This window comes from Diprion similis, chromosome 11, assembly GCF_021155765.1.
Source record: "Diprion similis isolate iyDipSimi1 chromosome 11, iyDipSimi1.1, whole genome shotgun sequence".
Lineage (NCBI taxonomy): Eukaryota > Metazoa > Arthropoda > Insecta > Hymenoptera > Diprionidae > Diprion > Diprion similis.
In genome coordinates this window covers 2,268,552-2,292,661 of record NC_060115.1, presented here as the reverse complement: position 1 = coordinate 2,292,661, position 24,110 = coordinate 2,268,552, and the positions used below count along the sequence as shown (strand labels likewise).

The following is a 24,110-nucleotide window of genomic DNA, read 5'->3' as shown; positions in this document are numbered from 1 at the left end:
TAATTCCCATCTGTTTTATAATAAGCAGTGTTATTACAGGATTGATAATGTAACGAGGCAATGATAATTTCAGAACAAAAGTTGACAAACCCACAAGCATACTGTTTTACTATCAGCCTTATACCGGGAAATTCAAAAAGATAATTGATACAGCAACGAAGCCCAAGTCCATGAGCTAGACTTTTTTCTTTCCTAATTCAAAGGAAATAATGGTTAGACAAGAGCAGATTTCAAAACAGTAGTATACAGTTTTACGTAATGAGTTTAAAAAATAATGACAAGGTATCACTTCCTCAGGACAGTTATGTCAAGGATAACGCTTTACAAAACTACATAAACCGATGATCAGTACATAGGAGTTAGTGCAGTACAATTCTATGTATTACCAGGAATATTATTGTCATAGTTGGCAGGACCGAAAAGACACGTGCTTGATAATTTTAAAGATATGACAAATGTTCGGCAGTATTTGCTCGACGGTCAAACACTATACGGATACATAACAAGTCCTCAGATTGCCGCCTTGTTTAAGATATAGACGAAATTGCCATTAACAACTTAATCCATTGCATATGATAATAATGTCACTTTAATGTATGGTGATATTTGAATGAAACTGAGCGTCTTGCGATGCAAGTATATGTTGGAGTTACGCAAAACCAGTGTCAATGTGAATGCATGATAGTGAAACGGTGATATCTCGATTGTCATATATGATTTGTATGCATGTTCGAAGTGAAGTCTTTTAGCAATACAATATTGCAGCACATTACTACTGAAGGCAAAACTCACGGGAGTGTACAAGTTGTTTGAGAATCCCAATAAGATATTGCACGATGCTATAGAACAAGTATTAATATTACGATAGATCACGATAAATCACGTCAGTTCCATCCTCTTATAGGTATAATTAGCTATTTCTGGCAAGAGTTCAGCTAAGAGAAAAATAAAGTTTGTGAGTTGATGTAATACTGTTAATTTTATTCTATTTTTTTCTTCATGTACGTTCTTCCATCTTATTTTTGATTACCACTCCATAGTATTATTTGATATCTTATTAAGGCTTTAATCAGGGACTTTTCGAATAATATGTGCTCTGCATGTACAAAGAAAATAAATTATCTATACGAATATATTACCGCGTTTGCAATCGATACTTCGGTTCTAATTTTATTATGCTTCCGATTAAGCCCTATTATTAGACTTTAATTGTTATCTATTCATCGTACTAACTCACGTCAAAAAAAAAATAAAATTGGAATACTTATAAAACTGACATCGTTGACCTCTAAGCATATCTACTACAATACAGGAAAACAAAAAGTCATGAGAAATATACAGATCATATTTATCTACACTGGTGCTATGGTAAAATGACAAATTTATTTGATTACGAGCAAAGTAGTAGCCTTTCGATTTTAAATCAAGATCATAATAACTAATTATTGCTTGTAAAATTCGTCTATCACTGAGTTTTTTCCATTTGGGTTATTCACTGCCATTATTACATGTCCATGGTGAGAGGATGATTTTTTCATGTCATCAGCAATGTCAATTGGACTATTTGAAATATTGGTTCTGAATATCAAAGCGTGTAGAAAGAAACGCAGACAGTTTGATGCAAAAAACCTGTCGTCATAATATGTGAAATATCTGAATCTGCAGTATGTATAATAATATCCTACCTACTATGTACACACACTAACAAAGAGTGAGAAAATAAAACGAAGAGAACAAAAGTATATCTAAAAGACCCTAAGACTAATGTCATGTGCAGATTTTGTGGCATATCATCACAATCTTGACGAACGTAGTAACAATAATAACATCTTTGGTACATGGGTTCGGTTACATACTAACTAACATTTTATTTACCTACAAATATCACCTAACACATTCTCTTCGGTATTTATGTCAATCGTCACGGCAAGTAAAGTCAGGTAAAATAGAAGAACGGGATTGTTTCATTCTCATATTTCTTGAAATGAAATGAGATTAGCTTATAAAAATCAGTAAAAGGAAAACCAATGCTACGCGGTCACCGATTAAAGTTTTTCTTCATATTAAAAGTAAAGCTTGTCTAAAATATAGTATTCCAATTATGTCTTACGATTCAAATAATAAATAAAAAATTATCTAAAATCTCATTCCATTTTTCACACAGTTATCGGAAATCAATTCTCAACGAACTCAGTGTGTTCTGAATTTCAAAGAGTAGCACAAATTATGTATATATCACTATAACACAGACACCTTATGCTCACTTTCTTCGAACATGGAATGTGAAATGCATGACTAGCAGATACTCGAAATCCCCTGAGTCAGGCTTTTCTCAAGAACAATGTGAAACTCGTCTAATGGTTCCAGTATCTGAATGAGGAAAGTGAGCAGCTGAGGACTCCGCAGGAAAGATATCTCTTCATACATGTCTACTGTTGACCTTGCTTCGCTCATCGGACTTAACATGCGATGCAATAGGTGTTCTCTATCAAGTTGTAACGAATTGTAGCAATATTATTATTACTGACAAAGGAAAGCAAAAATAATTATAAACCACGAATAAAATATGATGAACACACGTACCTAGCTCCCAGACAGATGAATAACTGAAACTTTCCGTCTTTGCCCAAAGCTTGACTACACGTGTTTATTTGATCGATAAGGTGACAGTAGCTTCGTAAAATGTTAAACCGTTGGTTATTCTCTGTCAGAGCCCTTCTGTCTCTGCTAAGCCTCTGTGAATATTCATCCATTTCCTCCAGTAGAGAAATTTCAAAGTTTTCCTTCACCCGCACTGTTGATCAGCAAAATGTACGAGTTAGAAGAATGGCAATTTCATGATTTTGAACAAATTTGCCAAGAAAGACTTCACCACGCGATTTTAGGGTATTTGAAAAAATTACCGAAGTAATCCCAAACATAAAGGTTTTTCCCAAATAATCTTTGGCTCTTAAATCCAAATAGAAACGTCTGCTCAAGAGAAGGAACAAGGCCGCTCTCCCCGCACAGCAGTGCAGTTAATGAACCATCTTGAGGTTCTCTTCTGTAGTGAAATTTGACGATAGCATTAACTGCCTCTCCTGAAAGGGGTTTTGATTCAGTAATTGTATTCACTGATCAATTTTGAATATCAAGTTATCTTAGAAGCTCAATCATATGATTGTTACCAAGCATATGCTGCAGTTCGATATGTGTCAGCGTTATTCTTCTCGGAATGCTAGGTGAACGGCATCTAGGTGGAGTAGAACAAGATTCGACAAGTTCTTCATTGTCGATACTCTTGGGCACCAAAGCTCCGACCAGTAATCTTTCAGTCGATCCATCATCTATTCCTTTACCCAGCCATCGACCGCAAGGAAACTTGAATGTGTGTCCAGTTACCTCATTACGAACGACTATGTGTTCAACCATCCACTTTGGGGAAAGACCTGTGTTATCATGGCCTATCCTTAACGTCGATAGTACCCCCAAGTTTCTGTGCTGCACAGTAAAATGAGGGCGTATTGTAACTGTATAATTATGAACGATAACTATTGGCTGCAAACAAGTACATTTAATACTTACATGAAAGACGAATTCTAATGCCCCCTTGGGAATGGAAACAGGATTCGTCTCGCACAAGGTACCGGATATAGCAACCCAGCTATTAGCTGTCGTTGTAGCGGCGCTTGCTTTTCTACTCGGAAATATTACCACTCGGTATGGCAATTTTGTTGTCGGATAATTATTTGTAAAGCAGAAGTAATCGACAGCATTCAGTGTCAACAGATGATACAGAAACTGCTCCTTTTCTTCTTCACATCGTAAAAATGCAGAACGTTTGTACTGACTCCTGCATACAAAAAATATAGGAGAATTAGTGGATCCCATTCGGTTTCAGTAATTCATTATTTGTTTCAATTCAGTGAATTGCTACCTGACCAATGCCGTATCTGACAGCAAAGTCTTCAAATGCCTCGACAGCAATTTCTTTTCCAGTGCAAGACGGACCCACGCTCTAGCATAACCGATGTGAGTTTTAATGTCCGTCATTGCTTGTACATTTCTTATATCGAAGATCAAAGAGTCTGGTAAAGGTCTTAAATGCTCTGGACCAACGGATTTTCGTTCACCAGACGATTTGTGTCTCTCTCTTCCTCGTGTTGGAGAAACTTCCGTTTCTAGTGCCAAATTGGATAAATCTGTAGCCATTAAAATTTATTATAGATTTGCACTTGCCGTGATTGTTTGATTTATAGACAAAAACATTGGTACAAGCGTGCATTTTGACTGCTGTGAGCGATTCATCACCAAAGCATGCATAAGTATGAGTAACGTAACTCTAAGACACTGATTCTATGGTAAGTTTAATGATTCAGAAACTCTGCAGGGCACTGAGTCTGGATGAAAGCTGAACGAAAGTAATAATTTTACCAACAAACCACAAGCAACGCTTACCATTAAAGTTCTCCTTCAGATATGAAGCAATTTCAAATATGTTACTGCTCTTAATCGATGAAATCAAGAGATCCGGGAACCCAAAAAACTTATTCGACGATTTCTCAACTATTTCTTACAACATAAAAATGAAACAAGCAAACATAAGAATGTGCCACAGAAAAGATACTAAATTACATAATACATGGAACAGAAGATATTTCGCATTCACCATTATGTACTAAGATTCATCAAAGAACATATTATGGGATAAATTGAATTTGTTAGTCACACGAGATGTTATTAGTTCAGCCGAGAAATTTTATATAGCAGAGGTACATGAGTGTGAACTATGGTGCGAAAAATTTTAAGTGTTTGCATATTTGATAAACCTCAGCAGTGAAGCATGCATTTACAAAACGCCTATTGAGTATGGATAATGAGTCAAAACACGATATCAACGAAGCAGTGATTCACAATCAGCACATATTCTGTGTTATTTATATTTTTAACTATGTCGACTACTTCTATAAGTGTTCAATAAAAGGAATATTGATAACTTTATCAACAAAGTCATAATATAGAACAAGTGCGATTGATCTTCAATATAAGGGCAGAGAACGTACAATCAAGGCGCTTCCTCAGGACGCACCAAGCGAGAGCTGCATTTCCAATGGGTGAATAATTACTTATTAGTTATACCAAACGAATGTTTAAATATTTTATAACGATTTTATATACCTGAAATGTTTTAATTGTTATTAACATGGGTGGAGTTAGGCATAAAGGATAAAAGCAGATGATCGATGACAAGTGATAGTTATGCTATTTCAATTACTAGTTGATGATTCATGTAAGACCTCTCGAAATTACCTGGAGTTAAAAAATTGGGGTCTATACTTTTTGTCGCATCGTTACACTCATCTAGCTCTTGATAAGTGGTCAGATGTGACCAGAGAGCACTTTTTCCCTGCTTGTTTTGCAGCCCGTGACTCCACACTCGTTCCAAAAGGTCGCACAGGCTGGCAACCAGAGTATTTTCTTCAACATCCGAAAGAAATTCACCCCCGTGACCAAGTGCCACTGCTTCAGAACCCATTTTCTCTACCAGCATTCGTTTCGTTTTGGACTTACAGTCCTAGAAAATTTATCCAGAACAGTTTGAGCACGCCATTTCACGATATGAGAATTTTTTATCTATTCAGCAAAAAAATATAATTTTTTAAATACCTTGAGCAATTTTTCCACAAAAGTCCAATTGGCTTGTGCAATCAGTGCTGGGCTCATGTCAGTGGAAAACTTAGTTTGTGGTCGGGGGGACTGAGATTCTTGCGGAGTTTGTAGCTTTCCGCTGGCTTCAATCATTTTCATTTTATACTTCCATTGTTTTTGGCCCCTCCGGCTGCTGTGGACAGACAATAATTTCACGTCATTAAAGGACTCTGTACAAATATTCTATAAAATCTTTCATATGTACTCTGACAAATCTTAAAAACCAAAAACATTTAAACATATTCAAAATATCTGTATTCTTCGTATTATACTTTGGAATATAGAAAAAAAATGCATATTTTCTTCGAAAAGTATACGAAACAGACATGCAACAGTCAGCATCGAAAGAACTCGTTAAGGTGTTATCTTACCGAAGTAGACTACATGGAGCAGCAAGAACAAGAAATGATGTTATTATTGTTTCAATATTAAGAGTAGCAGTGAATTATTTAAAAGAATAGTATAAAATCACCTCTGCGTTGGTTCTTTATTCAAGGCGACACCGTCGAGGAGTGGAAAACTTCGAAAGTAAGCTGCTCTGTGAGGAAGAATTTCAGTCGGTGGAACAGCCTCCAGCTCGACATTGTTCAGACGTTGTTCAAGGAGCTTCTGCGTTGCAGTTACAGCTTGGCAGGTCTCGTAGCAAGGCGATCTCACTATTCCTTCACCAACTTTTTGCCTTTACAAGGAAGGAATCACGACGAGAATATTTATCACAGTAAGACGTCAATTGTAAGAAGTTTTCAATATCTTATCTCTGTTGAATAATGGTCAACCTACTTTAGTTGGGATATTCTTTGATCAAAGACTCTGATGTTAGGATCCAACTCACTCCAAGCAGCTAAAACTTTATTATCAACAAGCGACGCAAACATTTGAGATTCCAAAAACCGCGAAAGAAAGGGCAAATGCTGTGCAGGCTGATCAGACAAAAAAGTAGCCTTGTCAAAGACATGCATACTGTCTCTGTTGCACAACCATTCTTCTTTGTCCTGAAATTGGTTTCAACATATTCATAGAGAGTGAATATTCCAGGGCAGGAAGATAGTTTAAGAATCGCTAAGTAACGGTTGACTTTATATGAAGATTATGATTATATATATATACAAGAAAATGTGTGGTGCCATTTCTGTTACCTGGCTAGGTTGAATGACGAAATGTTCATAGCTTGAGAATATCTGCACGAAACGATTCAGAAATATTTCTCTCAGAGCGTTATTGAAGATGAGAGTATCGTGGTACTCTTCCTGTGCAGTGAGTACCTTCTCTTTTGTCGTTTTCTCCACGGAGTCAATATCACCCAAGTTTACTCCTAGATAATTGATAGAACATAAACATGTATTACGATATTCGAAACAAGTTGTCAGAAAAGCTTACATTCAAATTTGCAGCTCCTTGCAGTGTCAAGCAAAAGCAACTAGATTCAGCACAGTATCACTGGGAGTCAAGTACCGAAAATAAATGATCTCACCTGTCCTCTTGACAATGTCAACTATTCTTTGCACCGTTTCGGAGTGTGGTTCAGGGTCTGGCCTGTCCCAATCCAAAACATCGTGCAAAGAATGTTTTCTTCTAGGATGGTGAAATCCTGATCCGGGAAGAGTCAAGCTGCTAGTCATGATATCTCCGTTCAAATAATTGATGGCCATATTGTCAGTCCTGAGAGAAAAAATAAAAGTGAAAGAAAGTAGTTAGGACACAGTGCCGCTCTGCAGAAGACTCAAAAGATGACGAACCAGAAACTTACTTATCAGGATGTGGCACTTTGAATTTATTTAGTAACTCTCTAATTTCAGTAATGAATTGTAATCTGTGCGGAAACACCGGTAGCTCTTCGGGTAATTGGATACTCTGTTTGTCTATATCTACATAACACAGGTTTGCCTGTAACAGTATGAGTGCTAGAATGAGTAACAGAATTATTGAAAATGACTCATTTGGCAGTGCGTATGAAATACAACAAGGTACACTCACTTCACTGGCAATCTTCAAATTGCCTCCTTCACTTTGAGCATGTAACCCCATAACGAAAGGTACAGGAGCGTCTAGAAAGTGATGTAAACTAGCCGGCAATATTGGTACGTACACATGTTGCCAAGAGAATGGGAACAGAAGGGCAGTAATGCACTCTGAGACAACCATGAGTTTCTGAAAATCAGCACTTCTCAATAGTACTTGATTCTCCAATAACAGACAAGTGAACAGCTGTATTACGCAGTCGACTCCAAGCCACGAAAATATGTCCTTAAGCGGATAGTCAAGCATTGGCAACTCTTCCGGCAAAGTTGGCTGATGTATGACAAGCTCTAGCGGTGCCTTAGCTGGCTCATCATTTGGTACAAAAAACTTGAGAGATTTACCAGGAAGAGGTATCGGAACATTATAAAGAAGATTGTATACATAAGACTCTAAGCTAAGGCCAGGACCTGGATGCCTTGGGACGCATCTGAAAAAAGATTAATGAAAAGTCATTTAATTAGGAATATTGAAGCCCATATGTTGTGATAAAGTATTTCTATAACGAATAGTGTTAATTTCTTATTTCTCATCTATAATGTCACATTCCTGGTACACATTTTGTTTGTTTCTTTTTCTGTTATGTTCGATACTAACTTGTAAAGATTGGTGAGAAAGGTACGAGCGGCGTGGAGGTACGGCTGCTGGCACAGCAGTGAGATAGACTTTGTGACCAGAAGTTTATCTTTGGTATAATCATAGTAGCCGAGAGCTGCGCCTGGTGAGTGAGCGGATAATTTGAAATGTCTTGGTAGGGATCTAGTGTTATGACCATCTTGTCCTCGCCTGGGGCTAGAAGTTGGGAAGAAATATTTAATATATTTGGAAAATAAAACCAAACGAATAAGAAAATAAAGACGAAAGATTGGGAATATGGGAACTCACATAGGTGGGGTGCCATTCTGTCCACTGCTCAGTTCGGTGATGTGCATAGATTGAAGGGTCTGCATAGCATGGCATATTTTTTTGTTGCGACACTCCTCGTAGAACAGAAGACTGAAACCATAGGTTCGATGGCCATCTTCTTTGGTGAGTACGAACGAGTGAAATGAAGGTTCTATCGAGTGTTTTTGGGTACGGAACCTCAGGCCACTGGGTAAACAGAGCTGAAAATTGAGACGAAACATTTATTTGAAATTCGTCTACACGTATGCAGTCAAAGAGAGGGCACATATCGCGTGTTTCTTTTCACTTAGATAACTATGCTGCTATTTTTATTCATATAAATGAGAATTTGCTGGATACATTATAAGTATAAGGTATACGGTTGACACTCTTCTTCGAACGAGCTCGAAACTATACTCATGTCAAGAGGCTCTTGGCCTGATAATTCTCGAAAAAGCATACAAGCTTCTCCTTAACGTGACCGAGCACGAGTTGCTAGCAAAGTACGCAATTTGGTTGTCCTACGGGGGTGTCACATACCCTCTCAGACCTGGGCGACTTTCTAGTAGCTGAAAATTTCTGTTTGCTTGGCAGTTTCCCGAGCACACGGGTAAATATAGTAATCTCAAGCAATAAAAGAGATAAACGGATTGTACGGTTGAAAGGAGATAATCAAAGCAATTTAGGAGGGTGGAAAAATGAAAAGGAAAACGGAATTTCAGAGACGTTAAAACAAGTTTTCCCCGAAAGAAAGGATTGACTGAGTACATTTAAATATCGTTTTGTCTTATTTGCACGTGCGCCGGAAGGCGGGATTTGCTAATTATACAGACGTACGTATAAGTATCAAAGTCTTTAATTAAGTTTTCCCTCAAGTTTCACAGCAGCTGTTATTGAGCTGCTCAGCCAGTCTTATGTGTGTATGTTTATACATGTAGACCGCGGCTTTGAACCTGCCTACAAACAAAGGTAAGGAATAATTCCTGGTTTTTCTTGACACAACTCTCTCGTGAAAGTCAAGAAGGCCCTGCAGAATACTTTTGGAAGTTTATACAACAAATCATGATCTGCCAGTTCATTTTCGCGATTACTTATTTACAATTTGTACATACAGTGTATAGATGTACATATAACAATCCTGAGACGTGGATACTGCGTAATAATAAAGATATCGAGTTACATGCAGCTGCGCAGAATTCAGCAAATCTGAACAATTAACGTAATACAGTAAGGATAAAAAGTTGCAGATAAATATTCCTGGACACCACAGTAAATTACGTTGTTTGTTTCGTTTATTTTTTTTTTTTTTTCTTGCACTGCGAAAAAAACGATTACTGATGCCTGCGTAGAGTAGTATGTACACGTATACCACACGCAATGCATATACGGGAGGGACAAAAAACACATTTGCTCGGCACGTAAGCGTACGTACGTTATACAAGTCAGCCGTGGTGCAGGGTAAAAGGGGAGAGAAAAGGGGTTGAGAAAGTTAAAATAGGCTGCGCAGAAAAAAGACGGGCAAAAATCCAAAGGAACTACACACTTCCTTATATACATACGTACCTATATGCACGTGTATATCTAAAGATGAGCTTACCATGCAGACGGCGTGCTTGTCAAAGTGGTTCCAAGGCACAGAGTCCGGGTAGTGACCCAGAACCGTCCCTTTGTAAGCTCTGTCGAGGGGTGTAGATTGCAGCGAGTCGCCTGGAATTGAAAATAGAAAGATGGAACAATATTAATTGTAAAGTTGAAAATTTGAAAGAGAGATAGAGAAATACGCGAGGAATCAGCTTCAATTCGGTCGAAAGAAACCTCCAGAAAATATCAGATATAAACCATTATTTTTATTATACGATAACCGTTTCATTTTTTCATACACATTTATGTGTGTTATTCTATAAAACGAACCGAAGCGGAATATACGAGGTACTTGATTATGATCTGCAGAGTTTAAGAAAGATATAGTATATTTTTCGGGGTAATTTCATTTTTTTTTTTATTGTTCCTAACGCGTATAATTTTACAGGCATTTTTGCAGTAAAACTTGTATTTTTATAGCATTGAACGGTGCGAACGGGGGTGTTTTATGGCGGGTCTTCAGCACGGATATACATATACGTATCGTATGGACAGCTTTTCTTTTATGGGCTTTCGTTTTCAAAAGATTGCCTCGCTACAGGCACGGTACAATTTCGAGGGAAAGTTATGTTTACAATAGTGGATACCTCAATGACTGACTGCAGCGAAAAGAGGAGCTGTACAATTACCAACGTGTATAGTATATGTATGTATATAAGAGCAGGCTGGTTCCACAGGCTAAGTTCGCATAATGCATATTTCACCGTCGTCGTGCTGCAGGAGGAAAATTTTTCAATGCAAACTGAGTAGGCTTCGCACGCTACGGTAGATTGCAAAGACGTTTTTAATTAACTTGGAAAGCGGCTGTGAAGATTTATGACACCCGGTAAAGTTATACCGCGAATTTTAAACTATTTTCCAGTATCTCGTTGGGCAAGGCTAGAGATTTCAATAAAACAGACGATGTGACGACGACCCCCGCGAGGCGGCATAATTCGGGGTGAAATGTATTCTATTTCCATCTGCTGCTGGAAAACTTTTGCACAACCTCAACGATCCGCAGAACTGTATAATCGGCTTCTAAATTTCGCCTGGAATAAGATTCCGAATATTCCGAGCTGTAAAAAAAGTATTACAAGGAATGCAAACGAAAGATAACAAACTCCGCGGCAATAACATGGGTCGCGGTATAATTCAAATTCAGGTGTAAAATTTTTGCACATCTTTTTCCAAGACTTTGATATTCACGCGATTTAGCCGTCTCGCGATAAATCTTGAATAAGTGAACAGCATCTGGCTGCTTCGTACAACAACTGGAATCGAGTAAATTCATCCATATCACTTGACACCGAGGGTCGTTATACATGCACATATTTAAATTATTAAATATTCAACGGCTCTGTAAATGCGTGTTTACGTAGCAGTTCCTCTTTGCTTGTTACACGTCGTCGTAAAAGTTCAGAGCAGTGATGCATCTTTCATGACGGTCGTGCGATCAAACATGTACCGACGCACGACGTGAGGGTGACAGGAAAATTCGCCGACATTTTTTCAAGTCACTTTACGACAGTTGTAAATTCAATATTACTATAGAGTGCAGAGTTATCGCCTTACGATTTCATCCTGCGAAGATCGATGCTTCAGTGACCCGTAAGATTATGTATGTATGAACATACATGTAAGTCGCAGCTCGATATTATGCCGGGTGAAATCGTGTCGCCTGCTTGAAAAAGAGAAACTCGTAGTTTCCGTTTGCCATGTTACGAGACGAGGGTTAAAAGAGTCGGATAAACGCGCTTCGCGGAGGCCCAAAGTCGGCGGAGTTTTGGAGAAGGAACAAAACGCGAAGAAAAATAATCGAAAAGAAGGAGAACTTTCCGCCGTAGCAGGGGGCAGAGAACATAAAAAATCACATATTTCCAGCCCCTCGTCTTGCAGCTGGGATCGCTCCCATCGCGCACTGAAAGTCAGGGGATACATTTCGATATTCAAATTGAAAATGACGACTACGACTCGCCCAGCTTTCAACTCGGAGTAATTATTTCTAAATGCTTTCAAAAATACTGCGTTATCTGTTAACGCGTCACTTACTTCAGCCCGGTTCCCAGGAATTAATGCGAGACAATGAAACTTATGGTGCTCGAACGAATAGAGGGCGAAAAAATCTCGAGGAAACGGTCTCTTTATGTCTCTAAGTGTACCTGAATACTGTACTTACATCCTCTCGAAAGTGGGTCGAATGAACAACCAACAGTACTAATATAAGAACTAGAGGATTACACTCTTATTACTCTACTGGCTACACGTAATATATTAATTAGGATCGGCTTACTGCAGAGAGGGACAGAAAAATATATTGTGTAACAAGGAGGTAAACTTCAACAATTGTAAAACAATTTGAGTCTTAGGTGAGCACGAATACGAGCCGAAGACGAATATTGCAAATATTGCACGAAATTGAGGTTAGGGTCGCGTGATATCAGGTTTGTTCGCGACTGCGCATGCGTGCAGTGCAGAAAAGACAAGTTTCAACTCCTCCGCGCATGCGCGTTCGCAGACTCAGTCTATCGTAATAGAAACGGGTAGTTCGTGACTCGTGTATGAAAAAAACGCATGAAAAAACGCGTAAAACATAATCGTAATACATGAATATACTATTGTCTGTATTTTTCTCCCGATAAAATCACTTATTAAGTACATTAAATTGTATCAATCTCTTTTTCGTCCGCGTACGGACTGTAAACAACTTGGCAATGAATCGTAAGATAAATTGTTCGAAGCTAAACGCTCCCACCCAGGCAGACGAGATAGACGAGACCACGCGAGCCGACTGCTCGTTTAATCAAATAAATAGGCGAGGAAGTGGGAACGTATGTTTCAGCGATGCAGGGACGAGATTCATTCCTTCGGCTGTCGCGGCTAGTCAACTCGGTTAATTGACCGTAGAATAAGAGGAAGAAGAAGTCCGCGGAGTGCTTTTGTCCCATGTGCCATTGTTCTTGCAAAGTTCTGTTTTCCACATGGGTACAGCGACGAGTGAATGAAAAAAAATTGGATGCGGTACGAATGCGGTACAAGAAATGGCGTTACACAGAATTACCACCGCAGCTAATTCTACAGTTAGGCGATTGCAAAATTTAGTAGACACTATGAACACCCGCGTGGCGACAAAAGCACGGCGAGGCTGAAAAAAGCACATTTTTTAATCACTCCCCCATGCTTGATTACAACACTTTTACTAGCAGCGTTGGGCGCGCACCCTTCGCACCTTATATATACACGGCAGTATTTTTCGTTCCCTCCGCAAGAGCACCTACGACAGAGGGGTTTAAATCTGACTCATGGTTGAAAATTTCAAGAGAGGTGGTGCAGGTTGTAAAAAGCGGCTCTTTTTGCTCCCTCCTATCCACCCCTCATGTTTATCAACGAACCATGCTCGCTGGATGCAGGGGTGAATTTTCGACTCTCTAACTTTCTTCGTATATATAGTCACGCGGAGGATATTTCTACTTTTTCAGTAGTTTACTCGACGACACTGGCCTTCTAAGCAATTACCACAACAGGCTGATAATTGGCCTTGCAGCCTCGATGATTAGAATGTTTTCAACGTCCAATCGAAACGAGCAGACTGCATCACGTAGCGTCGATTCAAGTTCAAGCATTTAGGTACCATCCGATCGCCCCGTGCGTGCCGTGCTAAAACCATAAAATCCATTGAGCCAGACCTGCAGCATCCAGCAATAGACCAGAAGCAGGTTGTTAATTCCTCACCGCTGCATCAGCCACGACATTTCCTCCTTCGGTTTTTTTCCCTAAGGGTCAAAGACCTCCGTGGTCTCCTCTTGCGTTCGCCATTCGTTCGTCGCCCGCACCGCAAAACAACGTCAGATTCCGCGAGTCGAAGTTCGGCAACGAGCCAGACGTTAAGCGATTCGTCCAGCGTGCAATTCTGTCACCGCCGAAGAAGGAAGTTCAATGAGAACATGGCTCGATCGTTAATACCATGAATTTCCACTCTAAAGGGACAGAAAACCGCCCTCCAACTACCAGGGTGCGGATCAAAAATCGACAGTCGAATTTCCGCTTGTATTGTACATACAACACGTGGGGAGAAATACTGCGATATACAAGATAAACCTCACGATTTCGGAGTACACTTTGTGTAATTGGGTTCCTCCCTGATATTCACCGTAGGTTTCGCGCTAGAGCGTGATAATGAAAGCGTGCAGGTAGTAAGTCTTTCGCTTTTGTTCAACGGAGAGGATGAGAGAAAGAAAAGGAGAAAGAGAAGAAGAAAGAGGAGATTTACAAGGTGACCTTTAACCCTTCGCCCAAGGTTATCAGCCCCCAGCGCACAAGCTGATTACAGATGTTAAAAAAGAGCCGCGGTTGTCTCGTTGTGCTGTGTCACGTGTTGTGTACGCGATTACTGAGTTTGTTTCAAAGAAGTAATTGGTGCCTTGAAACAGCTATTTAATTTATCAATGTAAAGTTCGATTTAAAGCTACTGCACGACTGCTTAAAGTCGGCGTATAATGATCAGAGTAATTAATTGACGGTAAATTATCAACGGTACAATACGTGCAACGAGAGGAAAAGAAAAAAGTACAAGAAACAGAAGAACGAAGATGAGGTGTCAGATCAGATGCAGAAGCTGACTCGGACGTATATTTTACTCCTAGCAGGCTTACAGCGACAGGCGGCATAAAACTTCTTACTTTACTCCGTGTCTTTTTTTTCGATTCTTTTCTCCTTCTTCTTAGTATTTTTGTATTTTTTTTATCCCAGTTTCACTGCTCATGCGGAGAACGGTAATTCTGGAGAAAAAATTTCTTTGCAGTTGGCGTAACGCCACGTTCAATGCTGCACGCGTTGTCGAGCTTCCAACAAGAAGAAGCGAACCCTATTTGACACGCTCGAGAGTCTTGAACTCGTGAAGGCGGAGTCCTTATCAAACGATCCGTAACAATTCGATCGTGCAACCGCACTCCGTCCGCCATCGTTAATACTGTCGATTCTCTTCGCCTCTCCGCAATTCAAAATTGTTTTTTTCCCTCCCCGCATCCCCGACACACGAAAATGATGAGAATTCTTATCGGATGTAGCGCCGTTTCGTAACATTTCGTCTAAAACATTATGACGCCTCGATGTATTGCATTTAATCAAGCCAATAGCTACTTCTGTATAGATACCAGCAGCGCATTGGATTAAAGGGAGAGGAGAATGGCTTTAGCAATTGCTTCGGCGGTCTACAAGCTCCGTCTCCACTACGGCTGAAAGGGGATGAGTTGTCGAAACGATTGCCAAGGAGATAAGGATATAAAAGATGTGAGGAGGGGAAGAGGAAATAGTGGGCAATGGCCAAAAACCCGAAGGCTACACGGGACCACGGAAACCACGTCGACTTCTTCTTGTATGGTAGAATAAAAGTCGAGACATTTCTCAGGACAAGATAATACAGAATACGAAACTGTGTCGTTTATCGATTTGTCACGATACCGCGTTACATAATTTATTTATTTATACAATTTTTTTTTTCTGCTAATTCTTTAAATGATCAAAACATTATCTGTAGAGATTATCATTGTCAGATTTAGAATTCTGAGAACTATCCTTTCAACTAGTCAATTTTGACCCGCAACTAATGGTTAGTCGATTAACACGATTACAGGCAGACGTCGACGTAGGAAAAATTCATTCGTATTTTGAATTTTTTTCGACAATTACAAAATTCCCGAGAGGCGGGAAAATTCTATTTCCGGTCAATCAATTGCTCGAAGCTATCAGCTTCTTAATCTGTCCCCGTCCGGCTCTTGAATTGAATTGCAAATCGATTTCTCAACGATCCGAAACTTTATATATTGCTGGTAGTGGTATACGTATATAAAGCTTCGGATCTATATATATACATATATATATATACGTATGAGATATATCCATACGAAGGAAGACGGGCATGGCAGAGTTTTCGAGATAGAGAGAGAGAAAGCGAATTTAATGCATGTGATTTCAAATTCTCTGCATCTGGCTCTGCCGCAAAGTCTGACATATTGTTAATTATTCTACAAGAGAACAACTCTCCGCATAAATATCGTCGTATATAGAGTGCATATTTATTCGATGAACTTTATAAATAATGAATTCAAATGACAACTCGAGTGAGTATGAACAATTTTGTAATTTGAATAATTCCCTCTTCTCTCACGGCATTTTACCAGAATAAAACGAGTCTGCAAAGTCGTTCCAAACAACCTAGAAACATTAGCAAATTTCTTCGGTAATTTCTTTGAATGTTACGAAGGTATGCACGTACCGTACAATCATTATAAACTTGGCAATTGGTGTTTATCTCCGATAAACATTGGCGAAAATTTTCACCACACTTCAATAAATCGTCGTAAAGTAGAACAACTAGGTACACCAAAATACTTGATAAATTTTTACGTATAAATTAATGATATTCCACATAAACATATATATATATATATATATATACATATATATATATATATATATATATATATATATTGAATAATCATGAGAACCTGAGTGAAAATTTCCGTCTCCCGGGAAATTGGAATTATACAGCATTCGGCGAGTGAACAGGTGGCGTATAAAGAAATGTTTAATTCGAGGTGTGGGCGTAAGAATGACGGCGTTGGACCTCCGCGTCATCCCCCGTGGAAAATGAGCGAGGCCAACAATAAATAGCAAGCGAGGAGGACAACACACACAGGGGTAGGGAAACGGTTATACTCTACGTACATACTAACTGTGGTAAGAAAGTATCGATCTGTCGCGCTTTCTCCTTCCCTCTAATGCCTCTCTCCGACAACGAGGGAGTCGAACGAACCTTTTCACCACCGAGTTCATGCCCGCGTACTTACTCCGCAGCCTAACGACGACAATATGAATCAGACCCACTCGACAACCCCTGCAGACTGCGTAGCCCAACCCCTGCCCCCCCCCCCCCCCTCTAATCCTTCTTCGCAACACGATGTCATCATAGGCACCCCGTTCACTTATTGTTACCTATTATATGCTTGCAAAATACTCGGAGGTTTGTTTAAAATTAGAATTAATTAATTTTGTGCGTATTATAATTGCAGTGCGAATTGCTGTGGGATAGAGTGAAATTTGCGTAAAATGAAGGACGGACGAAGGGGAATATGAATTGGCCGATTCGTTTATTTCCAGTTTCGTTATATGGGCGTACGTAGGAGGACGCGTATAAACAGGCTGCATCTGCGCAGCGCCGCAGAGTAGAAGAGGACAATGCACCTCACTGATCGTAGTCGGTGAGTTTTCTTCCCTCTGACAATCAGATCTGCGCATATCAACGTCAACCTTGAAGTAATGCAGTAAACGGTTCAGGACCGCGTGGTTAGATCGGAATAGCCTGTTTCCTTGTTAGTTATTTTTGCTCGTACGAGTGTAAGCGGTGCATCATGTGGTTCGCATTTAAGTCTTCTCTGTATCTGGCCAGAAAAACGAAGTCTATGAACGGTAGCTAAAAATACACGAGATGAATTGAAAAGCAGGGAGACGAACGTGAGGTTTTTTCCTCAAAAGTTGAAATAATTATCATCCCCAAAAGCGATGACGTGAAAATTCATATTGACGGCTCTGTCGGGTTGGTAATTTGTCATGCGAGATGATGGTCCGGGTTTGGACGCGGAATTCTTCAGGGTGGATTAAACGCGTCTGTAATAACGGCGCGGTGTCAGCCGTCAGCCACCTTCGCTTTTCGACTCTGCGTGGAATTGGAGGAGCAGGAGACACAGAGAGGAAGAGAGACGGAGAGAGAAGGGGTTCGAAGCCCTTGAAAGATTACCCAGGATGCCCTTCAACCCTCGAGAACCTTTCCCTCGACTCGCCCGCCGCCGCGTCACGTCGTTTGATAAGGAAAAGGCAGTGAAAGGACGCTGTCTGATGTTACATTCTCGCGTCTAGGTCTCGACACGTGTATAAAGAAGTATGAATTTATGCAACCCCGACTTCTCTCCGAGGGTGTGAAATTTAATCGCGACTTTAGAGAGATGAATCGAACCCCGCCGACCTCTTGAACCCTAGGGAGCACAGATATTGCCTTAAATAATACTTGGAAAATCAAAAATAACGATAAAATTAGCAGAAGAGAATCGAACGGGATATTTTAGGTCAAAAAGAGATCATCCTTTAATTTAAACTCCAGTTTATTTATACATAACCAGAGAAACCTGAGTGATAAGATAAAATCATACGCATGCATGAAATTAAAATTACTTATCTTTTCTTTACATTATTAATATCAGCGTCGCTGTACGGTTATTAATAATAATACTGCTATTTCTTGTTTTCCGAGGGTTGAGAATATTTCCAGAGGGAGAAGACTCCTTTTCCATTTTACATCAGAGTGCTCGCCTTGAGGAAACAAATGCTTTGGTAGGCAGTGGAGTTTAGATAAAATGTTGGATAAGTGACGTCGTAATAAAACTCAACTTTGTGCGTAAGACGCCGATGATTGAGGGTTTGTGTTAATATGTATCGCATACGTATAGTATTGCAATATTGTATATGTAACGTGGGACATTTCAGATCAATCATGGTTTTCCTTCGAGAGAAATTTATTGCTTCGCGATTTTCAGTAGAACGTATATGAGAATATGGATTCCTCCATATCGAGTCTGAGTCATTATTTATAATTTTAGGAACGTATGTAAACATCAAAACATCAAATTCCACGACTTTGCCAGAGCTAGAAGTTGGACCTTTCAGGATATATTATGGAACGATGAAAAATAGTTCCATAAAAATTGGAGTCCTCAAAATTTCGGCTTGAACCAGGATTTTTCCGATGATATATTAATGCAATTTGTATTTGACCAAAAGTGTTCAAATTATATGCAAGCACATTGATTTATGTATAGGATGCTGCGCTAAAGAAGATCAATTTTATTCATCTGGTATTATTTTCTTGTAATTGGTAACATTCGTTAACACGTGGTTAGGACAAAAGTTTTGAGCGTAACCAACTTCAAATTGATATTTTAGTTAAAATATCTACGTAAAGATCACACATTTTATTTGTAACTCCGAAATCTCGCTCCCAGCGCAATTCTGATGAAATTTTTGACCCTGTTGAGATCATAGTCTTTTCTCGATCTCTTGATCGTTTATTAGTTTATTAAACCATCATCATCAATTGGATTCAACGAAAATCGAAATCTATAAAATCGAAAAAATACCAAAACATCGTGAAATCGGATTTTTCCGCCAAAGAAGATTTTTTAATACTGATTTTCGTATTAGTCAGGTGCTAAGTTCTAATATTTTCAAAGATACCGTTAGAAGTTTACGAAAAAAATTTCTTTTGCGATATCACATGTACACATATTGTTTAACCTGTAATTAATATACTCATTGTTATTGCATTTCGTCCGGTATAATTTTCCTCGTCAAAGTAATTTTTGTAACCATACGTCAAAGCGATAATAATTATATAGATATATACATAATAAATATGCGTACGCGATGTGGTCAAGGAAACAAACATATACATACAATACATGTGGTCATACCGCTGCACATGAGACCAAAAACCGCGATACATCCAATACTGCGTACAAAAATTCAAAGCAATATTGTTAACACCGCGTTCTAATGAAAAATTGAAGACAAACCGAACGCGCGGCACGCTTATGAATTACAATTCAAGTCAAGATTTGTAAATAAAACAAGCCGTTCATAATTAAGAGTCCGTACAATAACCCTCGCGGGGGTATTAATAATTACCTTGCACGGCTGTAAAACCTCTATCCATTCGAGCAGTGGCCGCGACGATTAAGCACACCCGAAAGGTCTTACGTAATTAGAAGAGGGACTCCGGACCAACAATAAACGAGCGCACGGTTCGCAGGCCTAATAACCGATTTAATCTACTAAACCCGCTCGGAAAGTCTGCAGGATGTAAAGAAACGTCTGAATTAAGGAAATTTCGAGTAGATATAATATATATTACGGTGAGCAAAAAAAAAAAACGACTATTTTTTTGTCCGTTATTCGGCGAGAAAATATGGTTTAAGATGACGAAAAAAAAAATATTCTGTAAAAGTTTTAGCTCTTAATATTATTATTATGAGGTACTTGTTTGCGATTTTTCATTTCGCGTTTAAATAACACGGGAAAATTTGTTTTTTGTTTTTCATTTTGGAATTTTATTACTCAACAACGAATTGATGTATCGTAAAGAGCAATACATGTTTTTATAGTAAATCAAATGATCTACGAAAAAGGTCTTCTGCGATTTTTTCGTAAATCTACTCGTTCAAAAGTTGATAAAAATGTAAATTTTGTGTTTATGGTTTACGTTAAAAACTTATTTCTTGTGAAGTAGTCAGAACTTTTGGGATAATTTCAATATTTTAGTAAAGAAGATAACACAAACTTTAAGGGATATTATAATTTTTTTTATCAGTTTCAACCATTATTTCATAGTGGAAATGAATAAAATCGTGAAATTTAACATAACTAACTTTTAACCTCAAATAACTTTTGAACCAATAGATTTACGAAAAAATCTCAAGAGACCTTTTTTGTAGATCGTTCAATTTCTTACAAAAATGTGTATTGTTCTTTACGATACGTCAATCCGTTGTTGAGTAATACAACGCCAAAATAAACAAAAGAACAAAAGGATATAGAAAATCGCAAATAGGAACCTCTTAATATTAATATTAAGAGTTCAAACTTTTACAAAATTTTTTTTTCATCATCTTGAACGATATTCTCATGGTAACTAACGAAAAAAAAAAAAAAAAAAGTTATTTCTTTTAACCCACCCTAATATATCTATATAGTATAGTAAAGAACTAATTTTCTGGTCGATCTTTGCGTCGAATCCATTTTCGGAAGTATTTCCAGCATATCTGAATCAGCCTGCGATGGGCTTGCGGCCCATCCGTATTTGTTCAATGAGTATACCTCGCGTGGGCATAAATACCGTTGATCTGGGCTAGTCCATGTTTGCCCATTGTAATCGTCTCGCCCCTCGTATTTTATCAATAAAGATATCACGCTGTGCTGTGCATCAGCTGCGTCTAGGCGAAAGAATCTTTCAAAAGAAAATTCCAAAAACCGATCGCCCCGCTTTTGTCGAGACGGTTTCCCAGACTTCTTTCTTCCTCGAGTTTCTCGAGTCGCAGAACCAAAGAGCGGAATATCGCAGGACCGAGTTTACGGCTTTTTCTTCTCAGGGTAAGTTTCGAAAACGGATATATACATGTGTATACATATATATGGGGCATTCTACGCCAACTCGGTAAACGGTTAACGGTGACATTTTTCAATTTCGTCAAGGATTTGTTTCTACTTTAATACGACCCTGAAAACATACAAAATTCAAAAGATAAAGACAAGTGACGAAAAAAGAAAAAATCTTGATAAAATTGAAAAACGTCATGGTCCACGTTTACCGAATTGTCGTCGAACGCCCTATGCATAGTTACATTATAGTGTGTAACGCGAATAAGGGAAAATTGATGGTACAGCTGCGTCTCTGAAAGCGAAGGTGGTGGAGGAGGGAACGGAAATACCTAGGCCAAATTTCATCCTTATTACCCCTAGTTTATATAGACGAGTGTAAAAGTATATTTTCGGTGAGAGGGGACTTGAGATTTTTCTTTTCTTATTTTTCGAAGACTGCACACACAGCATCCCAGGTCAAACTCCGGCTGCTGCACCCGCATGAAAGGGGATACTTTTAGAGTTTAACATTCTACGTTATGGTGCACGACGCACGTATGTATTACAAGCATAGTTTCAAAAAGCGGAAAAAGAAGAATGTAGAATCGAAAGAAGATAGAAAAAACCGTGGGAAGAAACAACTTCCGATAAGCTTTTTTCACATTTCCTGTTCCAGGGGGGTAAGTATATTGCAAATATGTCAAGAATAATTTGCAGACAAAAAAGTGGTCACAGTTTTGCCGAAAAATTGGAAGAATATAGATTCGACGTGTGAGGAAAAATTCCACTCACGACTTTGTGGTAGATAGCTAGTAGACACCAGTCAGTCAAACGTACGAGTAATTGATATTAATTAGCGAACACGCGGCGAGATATATAATTATATTCTTTTTATCCTTAGCTCAGCACGCTCCAAGCTGCAAGCCGTCTGTTTTATTACACGTGAGTATGTAATATGAACACGTAACATTGTATGATATATAAATGCGACAAGCGAAAATGAGAGAGATAGAGAGAGAGAGAAGGAGAGAAATGGATAAGGGAAAAGGAGCATGAAAAATGTAACAAAGCGTGATAAATGTTGGTAAAAATATTTTCTTTGTCTCTGATCGTTTTAAAAACGGACCTCATTTCCGTCGCTGCAGTCTTTCAAAGTTCATTCGTGATTAGGCACGATTCTTTGTCTATCCTCTGAGGCTTTCGGAGCGTAACGGTTCTACAAATAAGCTTATATGTGTCACGAAAAATCAGCGTATGGGGGATATCGGTGAATTTTTGAGGCGGCGTAAAGACTTTTTATAGACAATGCATCGCTTCGCTCCCTGATTTCGTTCGCAACTTGTTACTACCGATCGTTAATCGCACGCAATTTGTGATAGTAGCTTTCGCGCCTTTTTGTTTCGCGCGCTTGTAAGCGCGCGGGATTCGCGGAAACGTATTTTCGCGATAATTTTTCATTCAGCTGCTGCTTTACTTTCAAACTTGTCAACATTTCTGCCCGAAAGTGTGACGACCATAAGCGTGAATAATTTCTGCTCTCGTGTGGTATAAATAACTGTTTTTTGCATTATTTTTTTACCCTGTGGCATATCGCCTTTCCACTGTAGCCAAAACGTTATAAAAAAAATTTTGCTACACTCTGTCGCTACTACATTGCGGTATCTCGTTAATAAATTCGGGAGGAAAGTTTAAGAGTTTAAGCGGCGGCTGACAATGAGAGATAACGGCATTTAAATCTAGAAAGGAGGTTACAGAGTTACAGAGAAATCCGCGTGCACTTATTCCCCTCTCTCTATTACATTTTTGCACCATATCTTATTACGTTTATCAAAACTGTAACATGTTACGAATCTATTACGCAATTTCATGTGGTTTCGCGATTACGCAATGCACGGAGACACGTTGACACGACGGAGTTTGGTCAACCCAAGTTAAACTTTGAAATAATTAACGCTACAGACGGTGCAACAATGCGAGCCATTGTATTGTTGGTGAAATAGAGACGAGTTTGAAACTCCGTTCGTCACGGTTCAGAGGCCATCCGGCAGGCAGCTCGTATTATAGTAGAGCACACGAGTAGATTATACATTCACAAATACTTGGCCCCAATGTAAATACCTCCAGAGGCATAATTTACTTATGTATGAGACAAGGAACTGATTTTAAGCGATACTCACCGAAAAATCTGTCCGGCTCTAGGCCCGAGTCCTGGTCCAATCCACAGATGACAAAGTAATCCGCGAATCGCGACGGGTGCTGTTCCGGAGCCCGAATCATATCCAGACTCCCGTTCATTTTCCTACAGCTTTTTAGGTGTCACACACGTTTTACTTATTCGTTCGCGGTTTACCTCCTTGTTTTGGATATAATATCCGATTTATAGGATTGAGGCCGCTCTCTCACTCACTCACGCACGTGATTATTATTCAACCGAATTGGTGGACACATTCTCGGTACAACTGTCATTTCACACGAGAGCGAAACGACAGCTGATGTTGACACGAACGAGACGTTCCTCTCTCTGTTAAGAATAATTGATCTTTCCACGACGCCCCGAAGTTGGCTACTGACTGAACGAATCATTCGACGATACGTCGATTCGGTTCGCGTCTCGATTGCGACCACTGATCTCCTCTCCGCCATAGAAATAATAACTGATAGAGTGCGTAGTCATGTGTACAGTCGGTTTGTCGATAAAAACAGAGAGTGATGTACCC

At 39.1% G+C, this 24,110-nt stretch overlaps 1 protein-coding gene across 9 annotated transcripts; it reads right to left on the bottom strand.

Annotated features, from left to right (window-relative positions):
- Window positions 1-983: 983 nt before the first annotated feature.
- LOC124412205 (DENN domain-containing protein 5B) lies at window positions 984-24,061 on the bottom strand. Of its 9 annotated transcripts, none has more exons than XM_046891892.1 (20): window positions 23,571-24,061; window positions 10,187-10,296; window positions 8,590-8,810; window positions 8,302-8,496; window positions 7,663-8,134; window positions 7,436-7,572; window positions 7,160-7,347; window positions 6,825-7,000; window positions 6,469-6,680; window positions 6,161-6,367; window positions 6,060-6,068; window positions 5,647-5,821; window positions 5,290-5,554; window positions 4,438-4,551; window positions 3,917-4,160; window positions 3,565-3,832; window positions 3,168-3,480; window positions 2,904-3,080; window positions 2,584-2,794; window positions 984-2,485 (listed from the first exon to the last, which is right to left on the bottom strand). In XM_046891892.1, exons 1-20 carry the CDS (start codon window positions 23,686-23,688, stop codon window positions 2,296-2,298), a joined length of 4,002 nt encoding a protein of 1,333 aa, XP_046747848.1. In that variant the 5' UTR covers window positions 23,689-24,061; the 3' UTR covers window positions 984-2,295. The 9 variants fall into 9 exon arrangements, with proteins under 9 accessions (XP_046747848.1, XP_046747845.1, XP_046747849.1 ...); XM_046891889.1 differs by having other exon boundaries at window positions 3,917-4,181; window positions 4,438-4,545; XM_046891893.1 differs by lacking the exon at window positions 4,438-4,551 and adding an exon at window positions 5,043-5,078 and having other exon boundaries at window positions 3,917-4,181; window positions 23,571-24,060.
- Window positions 24,062-24,110: the final 49 nt, after the last annotated feature.

Coding starts and splice junctions, on each gene's coding strand:
- LOC124412205 (XM_046891888.1), bottom strand. CDS start 23,688: ATGAACGGGAGTCTGGATATGATTCGGGCTCCGGAACAGCACCCGTCG. Junction 8,497..8,589: donor CAGAATGGCACCCCACCTAT/GTGAGTTCCCAT, acceptor CCCAACTTCTAG/CCCCAGGCGAGGACAAGATG. Junction 3,081..3,167: donor CGAACTGCAGCATATGCTTG/GTAACAATCATA, acceptor AACCCCTTTCAG/GAGAGGCAGTTAATGCTATC.